The 25,655-nt window shown below is 36.3% G+C and overlaps 1 protein-coding gene across 1 annotated transcript in view; it reads right to left on the bottom strand.

The window, feature by feature from the left end:
* Window positions 1-25,655, bottom strand: part of BAIAP2L1 (BAR/IMD domain containing adaptor protein 2 like 1) — a 43,353-nt gene that overhangs the window by 14,519 nt on the left and 3,179 nt on the right. Inside the window, exons 2-3 of the mRNA XM_037386617.1 lie at window positions 19,439-19,514; window positions 15,764-15,850 (exon numbers count right to left, since the gene is read on the bottom strand). Of these exons, the coding sequence (XP_037242514.1) occupies window positions 15,764-15,850; window positions 19,439-19,514 (163 nt within the window). The remainder of the gene's footprint in view (window positions 1-15,763; window positions 15,851-19,438; window positions 19,515-25,655) is intronic.

The raw sequence follows: 25,655 nt of genomic DNA, 5'->3' as shown, positions 1-25,655 counted from the left end.
TCTCTATGTCTGTACAACAGGCTAGAGGAGACTTGGAAAAAGGAATTAAGAGTACAATGAGAACAGTCAACCCCTTGATTAGCAAGAAAAAAAGAATTTGCATTCTGGATGGTAGATGTGAGAATCAGAGGGGTGCTGTATTATATATATATATATATAATTTTTTTCCTCCGAAGTCCTTCTGTACAGCCTAGAGAGTGCTATGCTTTTTTTTGTTGTTAGAGTTGCTAGTGGCTACAGCAATACAAATACCATGAGAAATGAGAGGTGCTATAGTAATTAGTTGCTCATATGCTATACAGAAATACAATGTAGTTACATGAACACTTGAAGTAAGGACATGAGTAAGCTGCCTTGTTATTTTAAGGCTGTAGAAACAAACACGCTTCAGTCTGTAGTGTTTCTGTTTCACCGAACTCAACTGAAAATACACAGTTTAGACTGTAACAGGCTTTTACAATTAGAAGTTTTGTAAACACTTATCTGCAGCTTAAAAAGGAAAATAGTTTTAAAAGAAATCAGGAAAAATGATCAAGAAATACAAATAAAATTATGATGTTTGTTTGGTTTTAAATTTGCACGCTAGAAAGCTATTTGGGAAGTTACAGAAACCCAGGGTGAGTGTTGAAATGGCTCTCAAAATAATTGCCCTTATAGATTTTTGTTCTTTTGAAAATTAACTTATTCTCCCTCTTTGTAAAAAGTAGGTTCTGAGCATCTGCTGCCAAAGCAGCACACTTAGCTAATACTTGGCAACGCTAAGGGGGCCAACCCTAGCGCTCCAAGTACTGACAGACATCCAACAACATCGGGTATTGACTCAGCTCTCACATCGCTCTTTCACACTCCCTTCCTCTGGCCTGCCCTGCTACCACAGTGTAAATGCTCAATAAAACAACCCATTCACCTGGTGTGTCAAGAATGGAAAACCTGACGCTTGGAGGTTGTTATTTTTGTCTCACGCAGCACTTGAACTGACTGCAGCCTTCAAGTCTTAGTTCTGAATGCTTGGTTAGAAACAGGCTTTTTCATCTTTCTTACAAAAAATACTGCCAAAACATGTCCTGAAATCAAGAGAACTTTAAAAACAACACTTCTTTCTAAGTGGTTTGTGCTGGATTTATTTTACAAGTTTATTTTAGAGTGTTCTGGAACACTTCTAAATGGTATTTTTAGATATCAGTGACTGTATCTCTAATTGCATTTTCTTATTTCTCTCAACCAAAGACTCCCTGCATGCTACGCATCAGGCAAAAGCCATTCTATGCTGCAATCTCCTTGCTGCCACCGGTAATCCACAGGCACTGTATGTACTGGCCTACCCATTTAAGTTCCTCTTTCACGTTTTGAAGAGAACCCATATTAAGCATACTCTGACCTATTCAGATTTAAATTGTAGTTTAAATTAGAGGTCAGATTCTGCACTTTGAATAAATAGAGAAATTTTTTACACTGAACAGATACCATGTTTCTTTATTGCCAGTTTAAGATAATGGGTTAGCCACATTTTGATAGCCTTCCCAAATAAAGTTTATACAAGGGGACAAGTTTTTGTAGAAAACTGATTCAGGGAAAACAAAACAACCCCTAGCCTACATGTGACAGTGTCCAAATGGAATGGAAACTCAACAACTTGAGTAAAATGTTTTGGTTTTAATTACAATGGTGAATTATAGAATAGCTCTAATGAAGACAGTGGGTTACTCTGGATTAATAACAGCATAACCTAAGGCCAGGCTCTAATGTTCAATCATTATTTCTCCTGTAAAAAGGTACAGAAAACTACTTCAGGTGAAGACAAACATGTTTCTCACACTGAGTAAAAATATTTTGCTATATATTAATAAGAGGTCATAATACACAATGACCAAGTACACAATGACCTCATCGTCATTTATTGGCAAACCCCAAACCTATGAAACATAATGACACGGCTAGAGTGCATGGTAAGAGACCACTTAAGTCCAACTTGTGGCAAACATACTGTAAACTTGAACCAGTTTTAGGTATCATATTATCCAATAAATTTATAAACCAAACCCCTGGTCTTGATGATAAATGTAACAATTAAAATACTGGCCTTTCAAAGATACTTCTGCTTTTCACTCACCCACACCCAAACGTAAAGTCTTTGGGACTAAAAGAGTATATGTACATTAAATATTCCCACATTTTGTTTTAGAAAATAAAAATGTAGTTGCACATGTTTATAGATACTTGTTCTGTTATTTTGCTGTTACCTTATAAGTGCACTACAGGGAAGAGAAGAAACAATCTCTTTCAGGTAGGGATTTTGGGGGAACATCTCAAATAACTTCAACATTTCTCATGTATGGTTCTTGAAACCATGCTGCATAATACAGCTGTAATGACCATGAGATATGACCATGAACAGTAACACCAAGTTCTCTGGTAAATTTATTTTAGTTTCAAGTAGGTTCAATGTACAGGTAGAAAGTTCTTTTAAGCTGAAACTCCAGGAATTTGTGGAATATTTTTAGGCTTAACCAAGGCTGCTGGTCGTATCTCTATTTTCTATTGAGAAAATAAGACAGACTAAAATCCCATTAATGCTGTTGGTTTTGTTAAAAAAAAAATAATCACTGACACAAAATGTGTTACAGTTATTTCTCTATACACAGCATCCCATCCTTAAAAGACTGCCTTCACAGTAGATGAAAACCAAGAAAAGATTTCTAACAGAAATACTTGTTGTAAGGCCAGAATACAGAGCTTCTGCAGCGGTTACACTTCAGCCTCACTGTTTGTGCTCGGTGACTGTACTGGTTATTTATCTTTTTAACTTATGTTAACTGTTCTTATGAATAGAAGACTAGAAGAATTAGTTCAAGTTAGAAACAAAAACTGAACTCCATCAATAAAGTTCTGTATAGAAACAAATATTAACAGCCACCAACAAAATCACTTAAACTTTCAATACACTAACTGGCTATATTAGAATAAATAAAAGTATTAATTGCATCACCTTACTTGATACATACTTCAATTTTGTTTTATTTAGAGCAGGTCACTCTTGAAAAAATTCAAGTCTTTTAGAGAGACTTTCTTAGATGTCTGGGAATGGACAAAGCACTTCATTAGATCACTCATTTATCTCCTGTTGCCCTGTTTACATTCAGGGCAGGTCCAGTAACTTAATGTCTTAAAGATGAAACCACATAATTATTTACATTAAACAAGAGAATGAAAGGCTGAGTCAAAGCTACACATGGAGACAAGAGAGTTCAGGTGTATCATTAGATGCCATTTCTGTCAAGATGCTCACTCTCTTTCTTCCAAGTTACCCTCTGCCCAGAAGAAAGGCATTTCTGACAAGGGAAAGTTAGAAACAAAGTCCTTTGAAGCCAGTAGCCCCTAAAAGGTAGTCAAAATAAAAAGTTTCAAAGGAATACAGTATAACAAATAAGTATGATTCAACAAAACATCTGTTAAGGTTCAAATGTGTTAAATTTATCATTCTGTCATAGGAAGGACTTATTGCAGGAGGATTTAATTGTGCAACAGACGCTTTAAAGAAGGCAAAAAAAAAAATCTTAATGGAACTTAATGTGAAAGAATAAAATCATAAAGAAGGGCAAAGTAATGTAAAACTTCCTAAGCTCTAACTGTACTTTGCTTCTAATACAATTTGTCCAGAATGCTTTAAAAAAGCCCACGATCTGTAGAATTAATACTAATATGCACATAAATCAATAGGACTAGGTCAAGTCTGCCTTTCCTTACTGCATGAATGAACATGAAATAGGAGGCAAGGAGTGAGCCTCTGTAGTTCATTTCATAAAATGGCATTGACACATGGCCTTTCAATGCCATTTTATGAAGGTCACTGCAGAAGGTGAAGGGGAAGAATAACAAAATGAATAAAACCTACAACAGAGAAAAGGGGAGGAGATATCAGAGTACAATAAAGTATTTTAAGTCCACTATACATGCTAGATGTAGTGCTCTGAAGCAGTACCTCCAAACAGATAGTTGTTTTGCTAGATCAGCAAATAAATAAAAATTGATCCAAGAATGCCATGTAGAATGTAGAGTTCCTCTTTGCTTCTATTTCTGCTTGATGTCTGCATTTAGTTTTAAAATATAGACAGTTCTCACTAAGGCTGTGAACAACAGATACGTTTCTATGATATAACAAGCAAATAGGTTAATTAATATAAACCAGATTAAACACAGGTTAAAGGAAATAAAAAACCCCCCACACCGTGCCACAATGGCTGAAATCTCTGTATTCATGTACTAGTCCAGTACAGTAAAATGCAAAAGTGGTATTGGTTATGGACCATGAGGAATGAAACTGGACAAAATGATATTACTGGACCTGTAAAGATTAAATTTAAAGTACTATACAGTTAAAAGATATATAAAGATATAAAAATGTAGTCCTGTTAACAGCATGTGGTGCCAAAGTTGTTTGCATTAGGCTCCGGCACAAAATAAATTGCAGCAATTATTCATTTAGCATACAAATAGTCTCATGCTTTCAGCTCCCCTTATGTAAGCATTTTATATGAAGTTGCTTTCAAAGCACCTTTTCTCATCTAAAGTTAGCTCACAATATTTCAAGTAATTACCTGAAACTGATATAACGCTCAGAGTTAAGAAGTTTCAGTTTCCCTATAACTCAATTTTATCACTACTTTCTCCACAAGTTCCATGCCTTCTAAATATATTTAAAATCTTTTTAGATGTTTTACAGTCTCATTGATACAGAAGAGATAAACAGTCCTCCAAAGTTTGTATGACCCTGGAAGATGCCCAACTCTAAGTATCTTGCCCACATGTCCAGACAAAACCAGTAAGCAATAAATAGCATTGTACAAGGCACTTGCTTATTGCGTGAGCTGGGCAGCTATGGTGTTAGGTGGTGACAAACTCAAGTGCTCTACTTTCTCCTTCTCATAGGGCTCATATAGCTCCCTAGTGAAAAAATACAACCTAGCCCACTCACAGAGGTTTTATGTATGTTTGACCATAGTCAAAACTGCATCTACTTGAAATTCAAAATCAAGGGGGGGATGGGAGAGAACACCACCAAAAAGTATACGGCCTGTTTTTATGCAGTCAAGATATTTCTTTCCAGCTACATCATAGGCACCATGCTTTAAGAGGAGTCCACAGCTGTTTTAATCAGCTGACACTACTTTCTAGGTACAACATACCTCTATTGGAAGCAAAGAACCTTTTACTGCAAATACTAAGTTCTGTGCTTCCCAAAATATTTGCTTTATTTTGATATGTACATATATAGCATATATGTACAAATACCTATCTATACATTTCACTGACAGCTTGTTCCCTCTGCATCAGAGCCAAATAGCATCAGGGGAAAAAACAGATAACAAAGGTGGCTAGTAGCAGGCTGCCACTGCTGTTTTCTCTTGGTCATCCTCCTATCAAGCTTCTTGGATCCAGCCAGGAGCATATGGCCGATGGGATTAAGTGTGGTGACAGCCCAACTGTGGCTGCCGTCTTCACAAGGACCTCCATCTTCTAGCCACAGGCTTATTAGGTTGAGGAACTGGCTGGAAAAATGCATTCAGGACCAGTTATAAGATGAAGCTGGGGTTTTACCCAAAATTAATTTGTCTCTAAAGGGAAAACCAAAAAGCCTAACCACCAATTCTCAAGCTTAGCTGTATATTATTTAGAATAAAATTTGCTAGAACACATACTTGGCAATACTCTCTTAACACCTCGATTACACATTACTCTCTGCGTGAGGAATATAATCAAAGAATCTTGCTATTCAAAAATCCTTTTCGCATTTCATAATCAGACCAACAGTGAAGGTACGGATCACAGTTCGCTTCTACTGTAGTAGCCTAGCACCTCTTATTTATGATAGTATTTTCTTGTAGTTCAGGATCAAAATTACGTAGTAATCTTTTCCTTATCTTAAAAATTTCTCGATGATAATGTGAAAGAAAATAGTTTAAGACTGCATAATGAGGAACTTTCCCAATACATAAGACAGAATTAAAGTTACTTGAATTAAAATTATGGTTTTTTTTAAAACTCTGGAATATTTAAGCATTACAGGATACAAATAACTCAGCTCTTTACACCTCAGAAAGTCTATGACTGTTTATAAAAAAAGCCATATTCAGGTTAAGCCCAAGGATCAACATGCTTTTTAAATATAATTTACTTAAGACTAAAATTAATGCCAAATTCTTTCAGCTTGACACAAGTGATTTTAAAAAGTGCTACAAAATTCATACCATGCACTACATGCTGTAAAGTGGGCAGTGAACTGTTCCTAAATTAGCTATTCCCACATAAGACTTTACTGGAGTGAATATTTAAGAAATTATCAAGACCATTACAATTTCCAGTTACTCTGAGTCTGTTCTTGATGTGATGCTCCTATTTCACAACTTTAAACAGAACAAAAATATTTGCTTACATTATATTTTAAAGAGGAATGTGACTTTATTGCAGTTTTAGTAAAGCTCAGTCTGGTAGTCTAATTCCCCTTTCTCTCCCAAGTTGTTTTGATCTCTTAGTCAAAAGAATTCAGATTAGGATTTTTTAAACGTACTATATCACTGAACAGATGTTAATTAACATGAAATATTAATCTTGTTTCAGATGATTGGTAAGCATAGTAGCTAAATTTTAATGTTCAAAAAGGGAAAGGAAAAGCATATGCCACATAAATAATCCATGAAAAATGGCAAACTTGTTTTTCCACCTGTTACTCCATTACTAGTATATATGAAGACTGCTGCAGGCATTTTTTTTTTTTTTTTACACAAACATATAAACCCACAATATATTAAGGTACGTATGCCAGAGACTGATCTTTCATAGGGCCTTGAAAGCCTTACATACAATAGCTTTTCAGGCTTGAGCTGCAGTGGTATCAGGCAAGTGAGTTGTAATCCTTGCACAAGTCAGGTGCAAAGAAAAGTTGCAATACAACCACAAGCCTGAACTTGCCCGTACGAAGCTCTGCTGTTTTTAGGCAGATTAGTTAGGAAAGATCATAAAACAGAGCTAATTTTTATTTTCCAGCAGGACTGGAACACACAAATCATGCTAAACAGCAAAACCTGAGGTTCTTTACAGGTTCCAGTACTAGAAAGGATATATATTTAAGATACTGTAAACATTGTATTAAATTTGATAAAATGCAAGAAATCACTGCAATTTTTATTACAGCACTTTGGAACTGACACCAAGTTTCACAGTATTAATAGGGTCCAAAAAAAAATAATTGCCCAAATTGTTAGTTGTGTCACCTTCCCCCCCCCCCCCCCCCCCCTTAGGAATGTTAAGGACATCTACAACTGATAGTGGATATTTTTTTTTGTTTTGTTTAGAAATAATTCATCAGGAAGAGCTGGCTGTACATACAAAATATTGTTATACTTTCAGTTAAAAAGATTTACAAGGTAGTTATATACACGATGTCATTTTCTTCATAATGTTGTCATTTACTTTCCATTTATTTCTCTTACTATGAAGACAACTAAACATATTTTCTTTTCGCCAGCTTTTAGGCTTATTTCTTTGCCAACAGACATGCCTGGGGGTAGTGGTGAAGAAACACTAAGATTGCTAAGCATCAGCCGAGAGGGAGCAGCCTGCTGCACTAGCCCTAACACCTTCTGATCATACTATGCTCAGCCAGGTTCAAAGAGCTGCCAGGGAAGACGTGCCTGCTGTGCACGCACAATGCCTGCTGTCACACTTCAGGTTACTCTTTTCTAGGCAGACACTAGCCACAATCTAGAAAACACTGCACGTACACACTGGTGAAGTTCAGGGTGCCCTTGCCAGGGTTTCCACTGCAAGATGGAAGATGTCTTCGCTATGTGTGAGACTCATCTGAAATTTAGCTGTTCCAATACAGTTAGAACATCTTTAAGGATGCCCTTCAGGGTATTTTCACTATTTTCTCAGGCCTTTGAGGCACAGTGTGAAGATATCGAGGAGGCGCACACTCGCTGTGTTTTGAATATCTAATTTTTCCCATGAGGGTGCGTGGTCACATGTATCATTACGGATGTTCTGTGCTAAACTCCAGAATCACGGTACAGAAGTAGGTGTACTTACAGCAGCAGCTGCAAAGACACTTGCACTGCTGTCACAGCTCTAACACTAACCGTAACACTGTAAGGGTGCACCACAAGGAACAGTACTGCCAGTGCTACCTGTGAACAGATAACCACCCTGAGAAATTCAGGGCTATATACTGGAAGAGTGTTACACCTGTATCTTATCACTGACTACCATCAGGAGAGTCTGCATCAGTTTACAGGTTGCTGTAAGGTCAGGGCAGGGCAAGAATAAAATATCTATACTGGACAGAAAAATGCGACCAAGTATCTAGAATTTAATCTGAAAAAATAACTGGAAGTCCTACGAATATCAGTCTTCTTTTCTTCCCCTGGTGCTACTGCAATCGTTCCCAAAAAGCCTTGTGTATTTTCATATTCTGCTCCTCCCTTCAGCCATTTGAACCAGAACATTTTCACCTTATCTACAAGTCTTCCTAACAGGAGTTACAACATGACTGTACACAGAACAAACTTTTTTTTTGGGTAGTCCTGTAAGGACAAGGTGCAATATCAATTTTTAAGCATTTACATGATTTATGTTTAATAACAAACCCACCTCTTCTTCACCCCATTTCTTGGTAAGATTTGTATTTTAGCAGGGAAGGATTACAGAATTTAAACCCACCAAAAGATCTTGAGCTAACAACTTTGTTCAGCTTCACTGTATGATGCCACATGATCACTCATTGTCCAAGACATGTTTTGTGGCAACCCTCTTCACTAATTATTTATTGTTTTGTGATTTTTGTTCATTTGTTAATTATAGGTCTGGATATCAACATGGTAACAGGTTTCTCTTGCCTTTCTTTTTGGTTTATTAATGGCACAGTGCCAAATATTCACCACCACTCATTAACATAAACTTGCAGGAGCTTTTGTCAGGCCATTGGCAGGGCACATGCTTGTGTATGAATATCTGAATAGTTAAATTGATTTATAAATCAGTGAATATATACAGCTTCCGATAGCTCTACAATAGATGATCAAGCAAATTATTAGATGTGGAGTTAAGCTGTTCATATTTAAGAGTCCAAGACTGAAGTTCTTCTTCCAGCAGACTTTTGTTAAAAGTTTACATGCAGAATACTGAACATCAAAAGCCACAATACTGATTCTAGAGGGGGAAAAAAATTGTCACTATGATTGTTTGGCTCATTTTGACCTTATAAAGTAGAACTATAAATAGCAGAAGGTTTCCACTAATCCAGTCACTATTTTCATCAGTAGAAACATATCTAGACAGGCTGGCACATCTCCTTCCATCTTTCTTTAGCAGATTGGTGGTACTTATAGCACAAGCCCAGAATGTTACTGTAAAATTAGAAGACACAAAAACCTCACTCCTGTATAAACACAGACTACTTTGTATTTTCAAGGTAGCTGTCTGTGTACTTTTGACAAGAAAAGAATGAAGTGGCTTCTTCCAATGCAACTTCATTATAAATATAGTAGAAGAGTGTTTTATTAATGCTCCATAGCAAAAGCTGGCCTGATTCTAACTACTTGACTGCAGCCTTTACGCTAATTTCCCAGAAGTTTCCACCAGATGAGGTGCTAAAGGGGTTCTGTTGTTGCTGGCACACTTCCCTTTCTATCCAACATCACCTATTCCAAAAGCAGAACATTTCTACTATAGAAGAGAAGACACTGATGCAGTAAGTAAGATGGGACAAGATGACAGATCTCTTCTTTAGTTTAAATGAGCAGGTGAAGAGAAGGATGCTCGGTGTCATCTTTCCAAGACAAGTGAAATATGATTCCAGCTGAAAGGGTCAATTTAATGTTATTGTAAGCCAACAACACTGCCCCCCCCCCTTTTTTTTTTTTAATTGATGTGCAGCTAGCTACATTCATCCTAAATTATGGAATTTTCTCATTTTCTGCTTGGCTTTCTCAACAGTGAGAGTGCCACTTAAGTGCTATATCACAGAAGTAGAAAGAGCGCTACAGCTTTGAAAAGTACCTGCTCAAGTGGCAATTTTGCTTATTAATCAGGAAGGAAATAGACTGGTTTGAATGACAAATACTTGCAAGATAGTGTTTAAAAAAGGTGGTGTTGCCTTACATTACAGTCCAATTAGAAATTTTTCATCAAGGAGGTATGTTCTTTTTAGCAAAAATAGAATTTTCCAATTCAGTTCCAAAAATTTTTCAATACAAGTTGTCCACTTAAAGCTCAGTTTCTGATATCTAAAATATCTCATTTCTGCAAATAGAAATGGGGGGGGGCGGGGGCGGGGAAGAGGGTGAGAGAGGAAGAAAGAAGTCCACAGGGTTTCTCTTAGTTGGAAATGTAAAATGAAGTGGTTATCATTAACAAAAATAATCAGACAGAACTCTCTATAGATTGAACTTCACACTAATTACATTTGTATTAAATTTACATTATCAAATTGTTAATCATTAACTTGCTTTTAAAAAAAGCTAGAAAAATTATCAAAGGATCTCTATGCTCCTGTAAGACATTATTGAAGAGCTCTAACTTACTAGCTTACTCACATAGATTCATAAGAAATACTAACTATTGAATAAATTGCAGGTCTATTCACTAACCATTAGCTTATTTTCTTAACTGACTAATGGTTTATCAGCCTTGACTCTCAACCTAACGTGCAGTTACCCCAATAACTATAGACATTTGGCTAACTGAGGAGAAACGTAAGGGGTCTCAAAAAAAGGAAACATGCATCTAAAGAACCCCTGCCCCAGTTATCCGTATCACAGTATTACTGTAATTACTTTTATTACTATGTGTATTACTCTAACACTTCACAATTGAGATTTTGCCATGCTTTGTCAAATACAAAGTCAGAGACCTTTAAAAATCCCACCACTTTATGAGCAAACCTGCACCGCATGAATATGTTCAAATACTGTCTTTTAGACCTGAAGAACAGCCCTTTCTTTTGTGCACAAGAGAAATATCAAGTTCAGGGCTCATCCTCCATCAGGCAGAAATTCCACCTACTGTGTGCACCATTAGAAGTTTTTGGGTTTTCTTCTCCACAGCTCTCCCTATCTCATGAGTACCACAACACAGAAATCTTTCAGTCCAATACTTGCTTCTCTAGATTACCCGTAGTGGTTTTTAAACAGAAAATTTCTCCTGAAAAGAACTCAATTTTTTTCTGAATTCTTGCATTTCAGACTGTAGATGAGCATAAGCTTTTGCATACCTGTTTCCAGATAATTTTGAACAGAATGAGACTATGAAAAAAAAGCCTATAACAGAGTAATCTTTAAATAAACTATCACTCTTGGTTAGATTAGGGAAGAGATTTTATCTCCTCTGATTTTTTTTTAACGTGCTGAATTTCTACATTTTAGTTTCACTGGTCAAGAGCATGCAATATAATATTTTTCTTACAATTTGGCTTTTAATATTTTGACAAACAATGAACAGTTTACGCTTAATAGTTCTTGAGGCATAAGCTCTAGGTACAGACCCATAATGTAATTGTGACTGCTATAGATACAGTTGCCACACAACAAACAAATTGGGACTTTACACCCACAATATAATACATGAGTGTAGCTAAAATAACTGGCAGGAGCTGAACAGGATAGTTAGGAAGATATGAGGAGGAGTATAAAAATGGGTGAGCAGCAAAAAACTTCCTGATTCCTTGAGGAAGAGAAGGCCACAAAGACTGTGTTACTAGAAGAGAGTTATTATAAGCACTATAAATTGCTAAGACAAAGCCTCATAGACCTGTATTTTTGGCAAGAAAAAAGACATTTCCAACACATCATGAAAGTTACTATTTTAACACCATCAGTGGTATAGTAGCTACATGAAATTATTTTTAGTGCATTACTCAAACCCAAAATTTTCTTGTGCTGATGTGGTATGCTGAAATTTAAAATGTTAATAATTAATACTATTCAAAGTGTGCAGTTTCTCATTTCCTATCTTTTTTTTCCTAGTAGGATTTCCAAAAGGTGCCTAGGAAAGAGATAAGCAAATTCCGTATTGCAGAATAACTTGAACTCAAAATTCAGGTTACATTCCTAAAAGCTCATAGCCAAGTCTGAGGAACTACAAGCTGAGAAATTTAGGGGAATAAAAAATTAGAAAGAACATTGACCTAAACTGACTTATCTCTTATATTGCACTCATAATACAATCCTTATGGATATTACTCTGCTTCCTCAACTTACTCATATTAAGTTATTCTGTATTGAAACAATTCAGAGAGCTCCAACCACACTTGGAAGATACAAACACTTAGTACAAGAGCTTGAAACAGCTGGAATATCTAGATTTCCATTTCATACTTGTGTTTCCTCCTTCTGCTCCAATCTAATTCGACAGAAGAAAGCACTCTGGCATTTTTACTTGATTCTTTTTGCCCCACTAATTCTCTGCCCACTATGCATTTTACCTTCTACTTCAAAAATTTTCTTCCCCGTTTCTTTTCCATTTCTACCCTGCTGTGGGGTTGGTATCCATTTTACTGTCCCATTACAGGAAGACCATGCTCTGTGTTTCCTTATGAGAAGGAAGGATTTACTGTGGTTTTGATACAGATCTTTACATTACACTTGGCAGTAAATATGCTCTAGGTCACCCAGCAAGTTTGGGTTTGAACTGTAAAATGACTCAGTGCAATATTCCAGTAACGACGCCACATAAATTCTAAGGAATACTGTGTTTTAGCTATCCGAGCCTCACAGTCCGTTCATAATTACGTGTAAGAAGTTTAATGCAACACAACTGAGTTTAGCATAATGCATTATTTTTCATCTGCCACTACTAAGGTGAAGCAGCTACAGGAAAGACCTGAAAACTTGGTTCCTGCCTCATTCCTCTGTTCATTATTCAGAAAACTGATTTTAGTATGAACTGTGTCTGCAAGAGTTACAGCTTGATATACTAACTATTGGAGAAAGGGGGCAAAATCTTTTCTAACACCTTGTTAAACAGCCAAAAAGCACCTAGTGGCTGATGGGTAAAATGCAGAGCTAACTGAGGAGGCATGTACATTTAAGACTAGTCAAATCATTAATTGGCAGATCTGCTTTCCCTTCATTTCTGCTGTAGATGATACAATGAGGTAAAAAAACAGGACTGTGGATTTCTGACCACTATGAAGTCTTGCTATCCATACACCAGTTGTCCTTACTGTGGTTAAATTGGTAAACCATGGAGGGGAGGAGCTTGTTTGTTTCTCAAATATTAAAGCATTCCAAAACACTTTAGATCTTGGTCATTGCTGGCTGATCTAATTGATTGTGAAGAGCCAGGATAATCTATTAAGTATCAAAAATTATAATTATCTTCTACTGACCTCTCTGGGAATGTTGCTATTGATTTCAGTTAACACAGGATACAGGAAGAGGCCTTACAATGTAATTTCAAACAAGGGAAAAGTAAAAAGTTACAGAAATATTCCAGATAACACAAACACATCAAGTTATGGAAATCACTCCTCTGCTTCTTTGCCAGACACCTTTAGACTGTCGCTCTTGTAAAACAAACTAGTGTGCCAGCTTCATGCTCAAGAGACTAGATGCCAAAAAAGCAGTTCACAGATCTATCACAAAACTCAACTGATGACTACTGACCTCTTTTTTGGCAAAGATAACAGAAGTATTATGCACAATAGAGCTGTCAGTGGTCAGTAATGTGTCTTTTGGCAAGTCTGAAGGAACTCATAGAAGAGACAATTCTAGTGGGCTGTGCCCACAGTAACTCCACTGGGGTTAATAGGGTCCACAAATGAGCAAACCGCAGCAGGTTTGATCTAGTTGTTACACATCTGATACTGCTAGCATGCATCTTTAATATTTTTAAAATACAAAAAGGTGCAGTAAATTGTTTTTTTTCTTTTTAAGCAAAGATATTTTTAGAGACATCTGGGGTATATCATATTTCTTTGCTAAATAGTTCAGTATTGTAGCCCAGCTTTAGAACAATTAAAGACTTTTTCAAGAAAATGAAAGTGATCTCTCACAGACTCCTAACCACATTATGCTGCCTTTTCCAATGTTAATTGACTTTCCTTATCTCTAAATTAAGTATTCTATCAGAGGGTAAGCAGGAAAAAAGCCAGTTGCTGGTTTCCTTAAGAAGAAAAGTTTTTTTTGCAGTTACAGTTTAAGTAGAAGATCAACAGTGTTAGAGGGCTGCCCCTGAAGATGTCCATGTGTCTCAATACAGCGTATCTAGAAAAAAGCTTATAATTACAGGGAAGAATCCATAGTTAAACAAAAAATATATTTTCAATCACAATTCTGTATTGTCCCCAATAATAGGGAAACCCAGTTATTTTCAGAATTCAGCTCAAGGCTACCCAGTGATAATGTTTTCAAACAAGCAGACAATATCCCATACTCATAACAAAGTTCAGTAGATTACTTCCATGCATTTCACCAACTGCTTGATTGCAAAAGTTATAAAAGTATCAACAAATGCATAATACAAGACCACACATGGTTATTATTTTTAACTTTCTTATACTTCTGTTCTGTAGTTTGAAACCAGCAACTCTGCTTTCTGTAATCAACCTGCAAGGCAAATACAGAGCAGGACTGCATTAAGACTGTTTGCTTTGTACTGTTTGCTGTTCTGCCGCTCCCAACTTTCAACACAGAATGTTAACACTCACAGAGAAGTGGTTTCAGAACAAATCATAAAAATGTATGGAAGGCACCTAGAAACCAGTGGCCACTATTCAGGAAGAGTCTTTGTCCTCAATTCTGCTTCAGCATGATCATTAAAAATCCCCAACTTTTACTGAAAACATCCTTTTTAATCAGATAATTAACATACTATTGTGAGTTACAGGAGCAGATGCATGTTACATCATGGAAAGATTCCTACGTTGCCCATACTCAAAAATTCAGATAAGACACTTTATCAAGTTATTTTTGTCAAAAAACAAATGAAGGCTTCAAACAAATGTTTCCTCTTTACAGTTCCCACTTCTTTGTTTTTTGTAGTGACATTATAGACTCTTTTGTCAGAAATATTACAAATACTTTGATGACAACTTCACTTCTGTAGACTGAGCAGTATCATTTCAATGCTAGCCAAAGGAGTACAAAATGAAGCTGCTGCTGCTCTTTCAAAAATTCAGAAATTATTTTCAGGAAAGTACAGAATTTGGATTAATTTTACATTAATTTAAATATACTACCTCTTTGACTCTACAGTTTCTCTTTTCAAAGGCTTAACTAGGAAATAAATAATGCATCTGAGAACTTTTAGTTATATTCATCATCAAAAACAGTGAAGTAGAACTAGACTCTTTACAGTGGAACTCATCCAGAAAATTGCTTTAGTTTAGAACTGCTGTCATATACTAGGACTTCTCATACCAATATTCTGTTGCAGAAATACTTCAGTATTCATCTCTGTACTAATGAAGCCATTTTTTTCCATGCTTATTTATTTTAGAATCATGTGAATTTAAAAAAATACATGCTTTTGAATGCATAGGCAGAACTATATTCACAAAAATAAAAAATGTGATTTTGTCAAAACATAAGTGTCTTGAGAAATAATATACCTTGAAGGAATCTAATTCCTTCCACCTATGTGTTATTTAAAACAAAGCACACTTCTCCTGATCCTTCTCTACTTCACATTAGTTCTGTGAACTGCCAGCAGGAAAACAAGAATATAGTTTATATTTTGAAGTAATTTTAAAAAATGAAATTTCACTTACCTAATTCTTTAGAAACTGGAGAATCAGCTGATATATCCCCAATCTTTGCAAGGCTATCATAATATGCTCTTCCAGCTACTACCATAGCTTGGGGGTGGGAGGAAAAAAACCACAAAAGTGTTAAAAAAATACAAGGTATTTCCCTTTTTCATTAATCTATGATCCTATGAAACCTCACAATCCAGAACACATATTAAGAGAGGGGTATGTGGCAATAAGGAAATCCCGCTATCGAGAAAGTTACGCAAGTCCCTATGTTACCTGCTAATTTGTGAAACTAGGCAACAAAGAACACCAGAATATATTAATGAAATTTCAGCCTGTTATTCAGCTCGAACTTTCATGCATATCCAGCAGCAATCAGCATCAAGTGGGTAGGTTTAGCCAGAAGCCATTGGTCATGACATAAAAATATTCCTCGGTACAGATAAAGCTGTTGGATAAATGCAAAATCCAATCCCAAGCTTACTAGAAATGGCAAGGTCTCTGCCCCGTGCTGGCCAGCCAGCCCGCTGATCTGAGAAATGGCTACTGGCCACGAGACAATGGACCTACAGTTGCAACCAGGAGACATGGAGCCCTTCAAAAGCAAATAGTCTTTTACTGTCTAAGTTAGCTTTTTATGAAGCAAGTTACTGTTTCAGCTATGATTAAATACAATTTGCCAGGCGTGATATATTTAAAAGTGTGAAAAGTTCAATACATCTGATACAGCCGCTCCTGGAAATTACCATTATGCAGTCATCATATACTGCAATGAAAATTATGATTTCTTGTCAAAACAATACATTGAAATCTGAGAATCCTACATATGAACACCAATTTTTCCATTTAAAAAACATTTTAGGCCTTAAATGCTAGAACTTCAAAAACTAAGTCTCTGAAAGATGATGTTCAGGTTATGGCGATAACCTATTGGTATTCTTTTCTCAATTTTCAATGTACCATCAATGTTCCCGCTATTATTATCAATTACATTCTTCAGCAATTTAATGAGCTTAAATGTTGGAAGATCTCTGGTTTCTTGGACAGACATGGAAAATTAACATCGCAATATACAGTTTGCGCATGGTTATTTTGACACTCCAGGAAAGCACCTACTTCTGTCTTTGTCACTGAACTCGGGACGGCAGAGAAATCTGTATTGCAAATTATTTAAGCAATGAAAACCTCAGGCAACAGATGCATATACAGTATAAGAAGAAACTTGAATGTTTAACATTCCCAACCAAAAAGACAGACCCTAGTTAATACTTGGATGCTCGTCTTCCCCACCCCCCAGGACAGTTCCCCCCCTTTTATTGTTCATAGTGCAATTCCAGTTTTACAGGAACCAATAACCTCTTTATATATATCACTGAGGTTTCAGTTATTCTCAGTTAATCATTTCCTGGTTATAGCTGATTTAAACAGCAAAGCCAGTTTTGCTAGAATGAACACAGAATCATCAAGATTCAAACTGCAGGGAGGCCAGTAGTGAGAAACACGTTATGTATGTAGTAGATCTACAGTGGTTGCCTTGCACGTTCACAGTATCTGGAATTGATCTGCACACCACAAAGAAAAGAAGTAACAAGGACAATCTGGCAAGCCTTTGTTGTAGAAGGCAGTGAAAGTGAAGTCTTTGTAATATTTTTGTAGTGGTACATTCTTAACCTGAAGTGGAAGCCAAGCAGACTCTCACTGTTGACTTTAGAATACTTTTTTTCTGAGGAATATAATTGGTAATTGCCATGATAGTATTTTAGCTCTGTATTTTATAGTTTTTACTAGCAAAGGTGACATCTTTCATTGCCTAACAGTTTATTCACTGAGAAGCCTGAAACTCTTCCAAATGAAACAGATTCTTTTTGAGGCTCTGTGCATTAGACAAGAGTAATTTCTATCTAAGCTGTGTCTCATAGGTGCTCTATAGTCAAACTTTATGAACAGATGAATTATACTGGTGCTACTGATAGAGCAGCATGCCACCTGTATGTGAAGATTTTATGCAATTCCAACTCTTACTATCTACTGTTTTTTCGAGAGAGCCCCAGGTCAATCTTTTATCCTAATACAGACACTACAAACCTGTGCTAATCAAGCTAAAGCAAGAACTCCACTTGCATAGTCTCTTTCAGTAGTACCATGGCTAGTAAACTACTTCTGCATCCTCAAAAATGCATACAGATATAAATATATCAGAAGTTCTTGTAAGTTTTATGTTCTTTGTCAGCCTATTCTGACTTGTTTGGAAAGCTGCAAAATATTTGTTTAGCAACAACTCCTTGTTACAGGTATATTTATACCACTGAGAATTTATGGAGAACAGCTTAACGATTTATGAGAGTCCAAAGATGACTTTAATGTAGTTTCTCAACAGTTGTTGAAAAACAATTGTAAACATTTATTATTTTTGAAATTAAGCATTTATGCTAGATATGCTTTATCAGCCAGTCTTAAAAGGCAAACTTGCTGGTACAAAATACCTGCCAGCCTCTCCAGTGTTGCTGTGCACAGTTACATTGTGAATTACTAATGACAAATTGAATTAAAGAAGAGACACAATGTAATGTACCAACAGTAAAGTATGCGGAAAGCAGAACCCTCAGAAACTGGTAAAAAAAAAATAAAATATCTTTCAGCCAAACATGAAAGCACTTGTTATTAATTCTGGTAATAAAACTACCTATAATCCCTAAGGTTAGATATTAGGTAACACATTGTTAATCCATCAGGTTAGGCATTACTGCAATTAAGTCAACATTTCCCTATTTTTGTCTCCAGCAGGCTTTGGTTTTATCTTTTTCCCAAGCCTTGTCTAAAATTTGCATGAAGAGACATTTCAGTGTCTATTTGGCTATGCACTACTGCAGTGTCACATTTCTCAGAGTACTAGATTACATGTAAGGGAAAGATATGCAACGGACTTGAATGAAGCAAAATTAAGAGAGATTTTACACTGCTTTAATATGGTATCAGGCAGCTCAACAGGTCTGCAGTGGTGAAATGGAGCAAGCTCAAACAGGTCTTACAATATAAGCTTTGGGAACCTAGAGCCCAGTCTTGGAAACCCATTCTTAGATAGTTTCTCTGAAGTCAATAATAGAAGTACACAACCACATTACAAAAAGTTTGAGAGACTGGGTCCTTAGATTCAAATTTATTCATTCTCATTTTGATGCCATCAAAAAGGTACCATCAGGTTTAGAACAGACAAGAAAAAAGTAAGATTAATCCACTCCTGCAGCTCTTATTCATTCAAGTTGTTCTGTTACAGGGTTACTTAGGTAGCAATGTGTATAGGTGAGCAGGAACACATCTAAGAATATGAAATACCTTTAGAAGATATTTCCAGAAAAAAGGGACAAAATCTACTTTACAAAAAAATTTTGGTTTTTTTTCCATTTTTATGATTATTCTAATGTGGATTATTTACAGTTTATGTCCAGTTTATTTTGCAGCAGCTCTGTGCCTGAGCATTTGGGATGCAACTTCTGCAGAACACTAAGAAAAAAGAGGGGAGGGAGAAGGTACGCAAGTTTGGTGTTTGCGCTTGTGCTAGTTTTTGTTTCCTCATTAAACATCCAAAGTTCAACACGGAAACGAAGCTTTTACGCAACCCTCACATCCCATATATATATATTTAAATGAAAATGAAACATTATTTCTAAAATTAGCACCTGGAAGACTTACCGTTAACAGCTTTTTCATAATTCTTCCCCAGATTTATTAAATTCCTCAGTCCTGGATTGAACTGCTCCATAACATTCTAGTCAACAGAGAACAAAATCTGTGTTATAACCAAGGCAATTCAACAGTGGATGAAATTATTTATCTCAGTGTCACTCAGGTCTAGTTTTATGTTTCATAGGTACTGCATACATCTGGCAAGTCTGTGGATGGATGACAAACAGAAGCGTTGGGAGGAAGAAGAGAGCAAAGGATGGAAAGGAGAAGAAACTGAGCATTTATAAATCAAATTAAAAAAGATAAACTATTTCAATAGGCGTAAAAAGGAATCTGGCTGTTAGTAATAAAAAAGGATGTTACATATGTCATCAAATTTTGCACAGATCCTTCTTTTATGGTAGGTGATAGTGAAATAACAATGAGGGAAAAACCTTTATCCACTGATTTTTTTCTGAAGTCAGACAATAAAAAGAACTTTCTGACAATGGTTCAAGATTTTCAGTTCTTAACCCCCTGCCTCACACCAAAAAAACTAATGCTGGGAAAAGGAAAAAATAAAAGAAAATAAATTCACCAGATATCTGATTAGGGGAAAATTAAGCACTTTATTCAACTTTACTTTTCTAAGTTACAGATAGCATTTAGGGAAATTACTTGGGCTTTTTGTTTGTTTGTTTGAAAATGCTGCATTTTCTTGTGAGAAGCTGTAGTTCTTCCAGAAAGAAAATGATGACTTTATTTAAGCAGAAGGAGAAAAAAACAAACACCACTGCAGCTGCTTTGAGCGTTAAATACAATTATTGGCCGAAATAACCAGAATCTGAAATCCAGCAGCTCCAAGCATGACTACTCTCATACCCAGCAAATTTTATAAACTGATGAAGTGGTAGAAATTACGACTGGCAGTTTCATAGTGCAAGAAAACAGCTACACCATTAAACAGAAGTTTCAAGCTATTGCAGAAAGTAGAAAATAAGTTAAGCCATGAAGCATGAATGCAAATTTGAATTTGCCCAAATTTTGGGGGTGAAGACGACAGGAAAAGAAGCTTTTGCCCACTCTGAAAAGGAAAATCACTCACAAAGTTTGAGTTGTGCCCAACAAGAAAGCTTCAGTTTCCCTCTTTCTGGGTCAAAGACAGTAACTCTTTCCTCTCCTTCCCAAATCAACATTCCCAAATTACTTTTATCCTGTTACAAACACTGAAAAAAGAAAAAGGCTGACATGCTGATATAAACACAGTAGTTATTCACTCTTCAGAATCAGGCCCTTTAAGATGCCTTGAACACATGTAGCATAAATAGCTGTATTCCAAAATACTGGGTGTTGCAATTAACTTTTGAACAATGCTAAGTCTGAAAGAGACCTCTCTGAGCTTCACTTATTTGGTGACTTCTTAGTTTCTTCAGGTAGAATCACTACCTGAATTAAAGACACAGCGTGTTTAACAAAACCCCCTTTGTTTGTATGTAGATAACAGTAAATTCTAGAATACTTGTTCAGAGGTAGTTATGTGCCTGGTCATTTAATAGTCAATTAACCACAATGTTCTATCCTTTCTTTTTTCTCTTTCATACAAGATACGATTTCATACAACACCAGCTCAGGAACAATTTGGTAATGAGAATATATGTATATAAATAAATAATATAAGCTCTGTATTTCCACAGAGGAGAACCTTAAAAGTTTTTGTAGATTCTAGACCTTCTTTTCCCAGAATTTTCCTAACAAAACTACAGCTGTGACATTACTCTAAAATTTTATCATGAAAGGAAGATCATGAAATACCTGAAGACACCATTCTGTTATGCTTACTATTTTTATGACAATATTTTTGTGACACAACTCACATTTTTCTAGATACTGTTCACACAGCAGAATTTTCAAGTTCAAAAAATTCAAAACAGACTCTTTCTGTTTATAAGAAATACAGGGCACAAGACAAGTGAAACAGTATCAAGCTTCTGTCTGTTATCCTACTAACAGAGTGAAAATATTTATATTTAGTACATATGTGGACCCAGAAAAAACAGGATACCATCACATTTGTCTCATTGTCAGGCAAGGTCATTCAGACAGAACTGTATTATTATTTTTCAAATCCAGCACTGTACCCAAACTCCAGTTAATTTAAAAAGTGAAGAAAAGAATTAACTCCAGATTTCACCAATAATACTTTAACAGTCATGTTCAGTAAAAAATTATAGATATTAAAAAAAGATATAAAACTATCAGGTTCTGATACTAGTGCAGTGTATAGGACATCAGAAGCAGACACAGTACAACACCTAACCCCACTGCCTTTATTTGTACAAATTAAATGCATCTGGGATTGTTTTCTGGTCTACACCATTAAACTCTTACGCACCCAAACACGATCACCGCAAGCAAACTACCTATCGTCCCCAGGCCCTTGATTTGTGTTAACTCACAAACCACATCCAGAAATCATTTGGGAAAGCGTGTTTCAGGTTGGGCCAACAATGCCAAGGGCTATTCTAACAACTTAACAGTATGGACTTTCAAGCTCTAGTGTCTGGGAACATCCCTCCTCCTGCCCCAACTCTTTAATTTCCTACTGTAAATGTTGCTGCTGTGCCTCTGTTGCCCTCCCTGTAGCTGAGGGCTTTTGCTCCAAGGTGTAAGCTGTCTCCTCCTACTCCAGTTTTTTTGCCATTTCTTCCCAGCAGTGTACTAAAAAGATGATGTCTGTTGGTATATATGGAGCCAGTGAATCACAAGAAAAAAATAATGGGTAATTTAGAGGATTGTGTTAGGATAGAGTCCTCTATCTCTAGGATATGGGGGAGAAGAAAGGTGTACGTGACATAGAAAACGTGCGTATCCCGGGCACATAAGAATCCAAATGCCTTGAATTGCCATGCTATACTGAAAAGAATTTTCTTGGAAGACAGATCCTGCCCCTGCTTACCCTGCTCCTCGCAACAATAACTTACAGACTAAAACCCTTACTGCCACCTACCCCAAAATTCTAACAGTAACATGATAATTACTGGACTTGAAATACTGATATTTGGAAGGACTGTCTTAAGAGGTTAAGATTCCAGCTTTCTTGAAATCTTCTATTTCATATTTCAAACAGAGAACAGTGATTACAGCTGTGTTTTCGTGTAGGAGAAAGTAAACAAAACCCAACAGAAATGCCCTCAACAGCTCCCCTCTCTGAAGCCAGACCCCACTGCCCTTTACTTTCACTAGCCCACTTGATATATATTGGGTGTTTATGTATAGCAGATAAAGACCACACTGTGGAAACACAACAGGTCCACTGAAACACAGAGAATTCCGAGGAAGAGCTCCAGTACATCACATCTGCTCAACATATATGTAAAACTGCTGGGAAAGATGAAGAAACAATTTATAGCTCAGTGCCTTCAGTAGCTGGAAGGCATACAACTAATGAATCTTTTCTCCATCAGACCAAGCAGCCTCTGGAAGTTTGTCAGTGTTTGCACTGCCACAGTGGTTGATTGTTAGCAGAAGCGTCTGCACCAGTCTCTAGACGTGAACGCCCGAGAAGCAGCAAAAACCTTCGCAATGGAAACTCCCCTTTGGAATTTGCTTGGTTTAACACAGTGTATGGTTAGCTGACCCTTGCAGTACTGTGCAAGGCTCATCTACTTTCCTACTAAGGGTTCGTGTTTGATAGACAGACTTAGCTTCCCCCCTTCCACCCCCCTGCTGGCACTCCAAGATGATTTAATGAAATATTCTTAGATTTTCCTCTCTTCAACATTAGAAAGAAGCATAATATGTCTTTTTTTTTTTCTTTCTACTGAAGACTAGATTCTCAAAGGAAGCAAAAGCCTGGCTGTGCTTCTAGTGCTCTTTTTTACAGTTAACCACTGTTGGCTGTCTTTGAAGTACTGTCCAGGAAGAAGTATCTGGAACACTTTTTCAAGAAGGGAAACTGTCACTGGCAACTCCCTCTTCAGGATCAGGTATAAATTTAATATTGCCAAGACATTTCACATCAGTTAAAGTGACTGTCGAGGTGTTTTTTTTTCAGTTTCAGAATTTATAGGGGAAAAGAGCCACTCTGTAATCAATCTGTACAGCTATTTTTTCTTATGATGTCTTACAGTTTTATAGCTTCTCTTACTTGCAGTTTAAGGAAAAGGTCATGAAAATTAGTGGGACTGAACACCAGTGCAAAATTGCAAGTCATACATGAAAGCCAGATCTCAAAACTTCTAAAGAAGGATAGACAGAGGAACAAAGAAGAATTTCTGGTCAAGAGAACCACTGATTTAAAATTGTCAAAAGTCTCAGAAAATTTCACAATCTTGGTTTCTGCCATGCTGTACAAAGACATAAGAATAAAACTTCTATCTTAATCCAAACAGACATCACAAAGCAAGAAAAAACCTGGGAGAGACAAAGTGGTTTATAACACATCATTTGCCTGTACAGTGAGTGACACAAACTTGGCCTCCTAATTGTCAATCTAGTGTCCTATATTCTAGTGACACACTACCTCTCATGAACAGAATAATTAACTAGAAGAGGAGGCATGTGATCAGACCCTACAGCTTTCTATTATTTAGGATGAATGGAAATAAAGGGAAACACTTTCAACACACGCAATTGGAAACATCATCTTATGCGGAGAGTTTTAGAGATGGCAAAAGTGACCTTCCAAGAAAAAGCATAAGAGAAACCTATTCTGGTCACTTGAGTTATTAAATCCTGATACAATCCGGTGTAAGAGTTGCAATGTGCCTTTCATCACATGAAATCAATGTGAATTAACCAGCCTGGCAGCACAGAGATGACTGAAGAGGAACAAGCCTTGCATTTCCACTTCTTGTGTACAGGCATCACATCTTCCGCAGTTCCTGGTAGTCTTATAAACAATGTTAATCTTCAAAACAAATGACAACCATTGTAGAAGTGCCTTCCTGTAAATGTTCAGCTTTGCTTTTTATTGAAAGACACACCTTGCAGAACAATAGCTCAGCAGGTATGAATACAACTAAACAATGCATAGACTCCCTGTAGTTTCAAGTTTACATCCTGCAGGCACTTTTGCTAGGGTGGATAACAATGTATTTGGGTAGAAATCTGGAATGTTGGCACAGAAAAATAGATATTGATGTCTCACATTACTGACATTACCATCTCTATAGCTATTCACAGCTAACCTTTGTATAGCTACTAATAATTTAAATTGTTCTTCAATTTGGAGAACAGTAAAATTAAGATTTTGGAAAAAGTCTTGAGTGTCGCTACATTATGTCCAAGAACCCACTTGAGAAGATTCAAAAAGCCATACAGAAAATAAATCATGCTGTACTTTACTGTACATAAAGCATTTTATACTTTATTGCATTTCAACTCCTCCTTTAGCTTTTGAAATCCACAACACAGTTTTTCAGAAGGGCACGATTAAGCCCTTAACACATCACATGTTAAGCTATCTCAGTTGTAAGTTAGCTTAACAGTGGTTTAAAACAGGTTCAATAGAATGGAAAAAATAAATCCAAATGCCAGTGTTTATTCAAAAAGACTAATTCTTACGACTAATTATTAGTCAGCCTGATGGCACATGTTCTGTTTAAGAGAAACATTAATACATCATCCATCAGTGTGTTTCAAATACAAACTTTTTCAGGTTATGAACCTGAAAATATGACCCAGGATAGACTCTAAGTAGGTATAAGTCTAAGTAAGATCAAAAGAGATAATTTCCACTAAGACAGACCTGGACTTTATACACACACAAACTCTCAAAGGCTCCTCTTCCCTCAAGTTAGATTTGTATTTCAGTGATGCAAAACAACAGCCTTACTGCAGCATGCGCTCGGATCATCAGTGAATTTTAATTTTGGTAAGTCAGTCCTGTAGTTTAATCTAATTGCAAGTCTTTTTAAAATATGGAAACATGGAATTCAGGGCTTTAACTGAATTTATCAGATAAGTTCCCATGATAAAACAATATAGCCTACCAAAATAATTCTGCATGCCCCTATAAAGAACACATGCCTCTCAGAACACAGAACTCCATTGAACAAATATTATTACAAATTAAATTTTGGTTGATAATCAAAATTTCTGAGTAAGATTTACTTGAATACAGAGAAATATATATCTTTAAAATCCAAGATTACCAACAGCAATAAATTTCAGTTATCATCAAGAGCTCAAACCTCAAACTACAGGAGCAATAGGCGAGCTGCCTGCCCAGCCCTTAGCCCAT

This window comes from Falco rusticolus, chromosome 4 (genome assembly GCF_015220075.1).
Source record: "Falco rusticolus isolate bFalRus1 chromosome 4, bFalRus1.pri, whole genome shotgun sequence".
Classification (NCBI taxonomy): Eukaryota; Metazoa; Chordata; class Aves; order Falconiformes; family Falconidae; genus Falco; species Falco rusticolus.
Note: the sequence above shows the minus strand (reverse complement) of the source record. Positions and strands in the feature narration are given on the sequence as shown.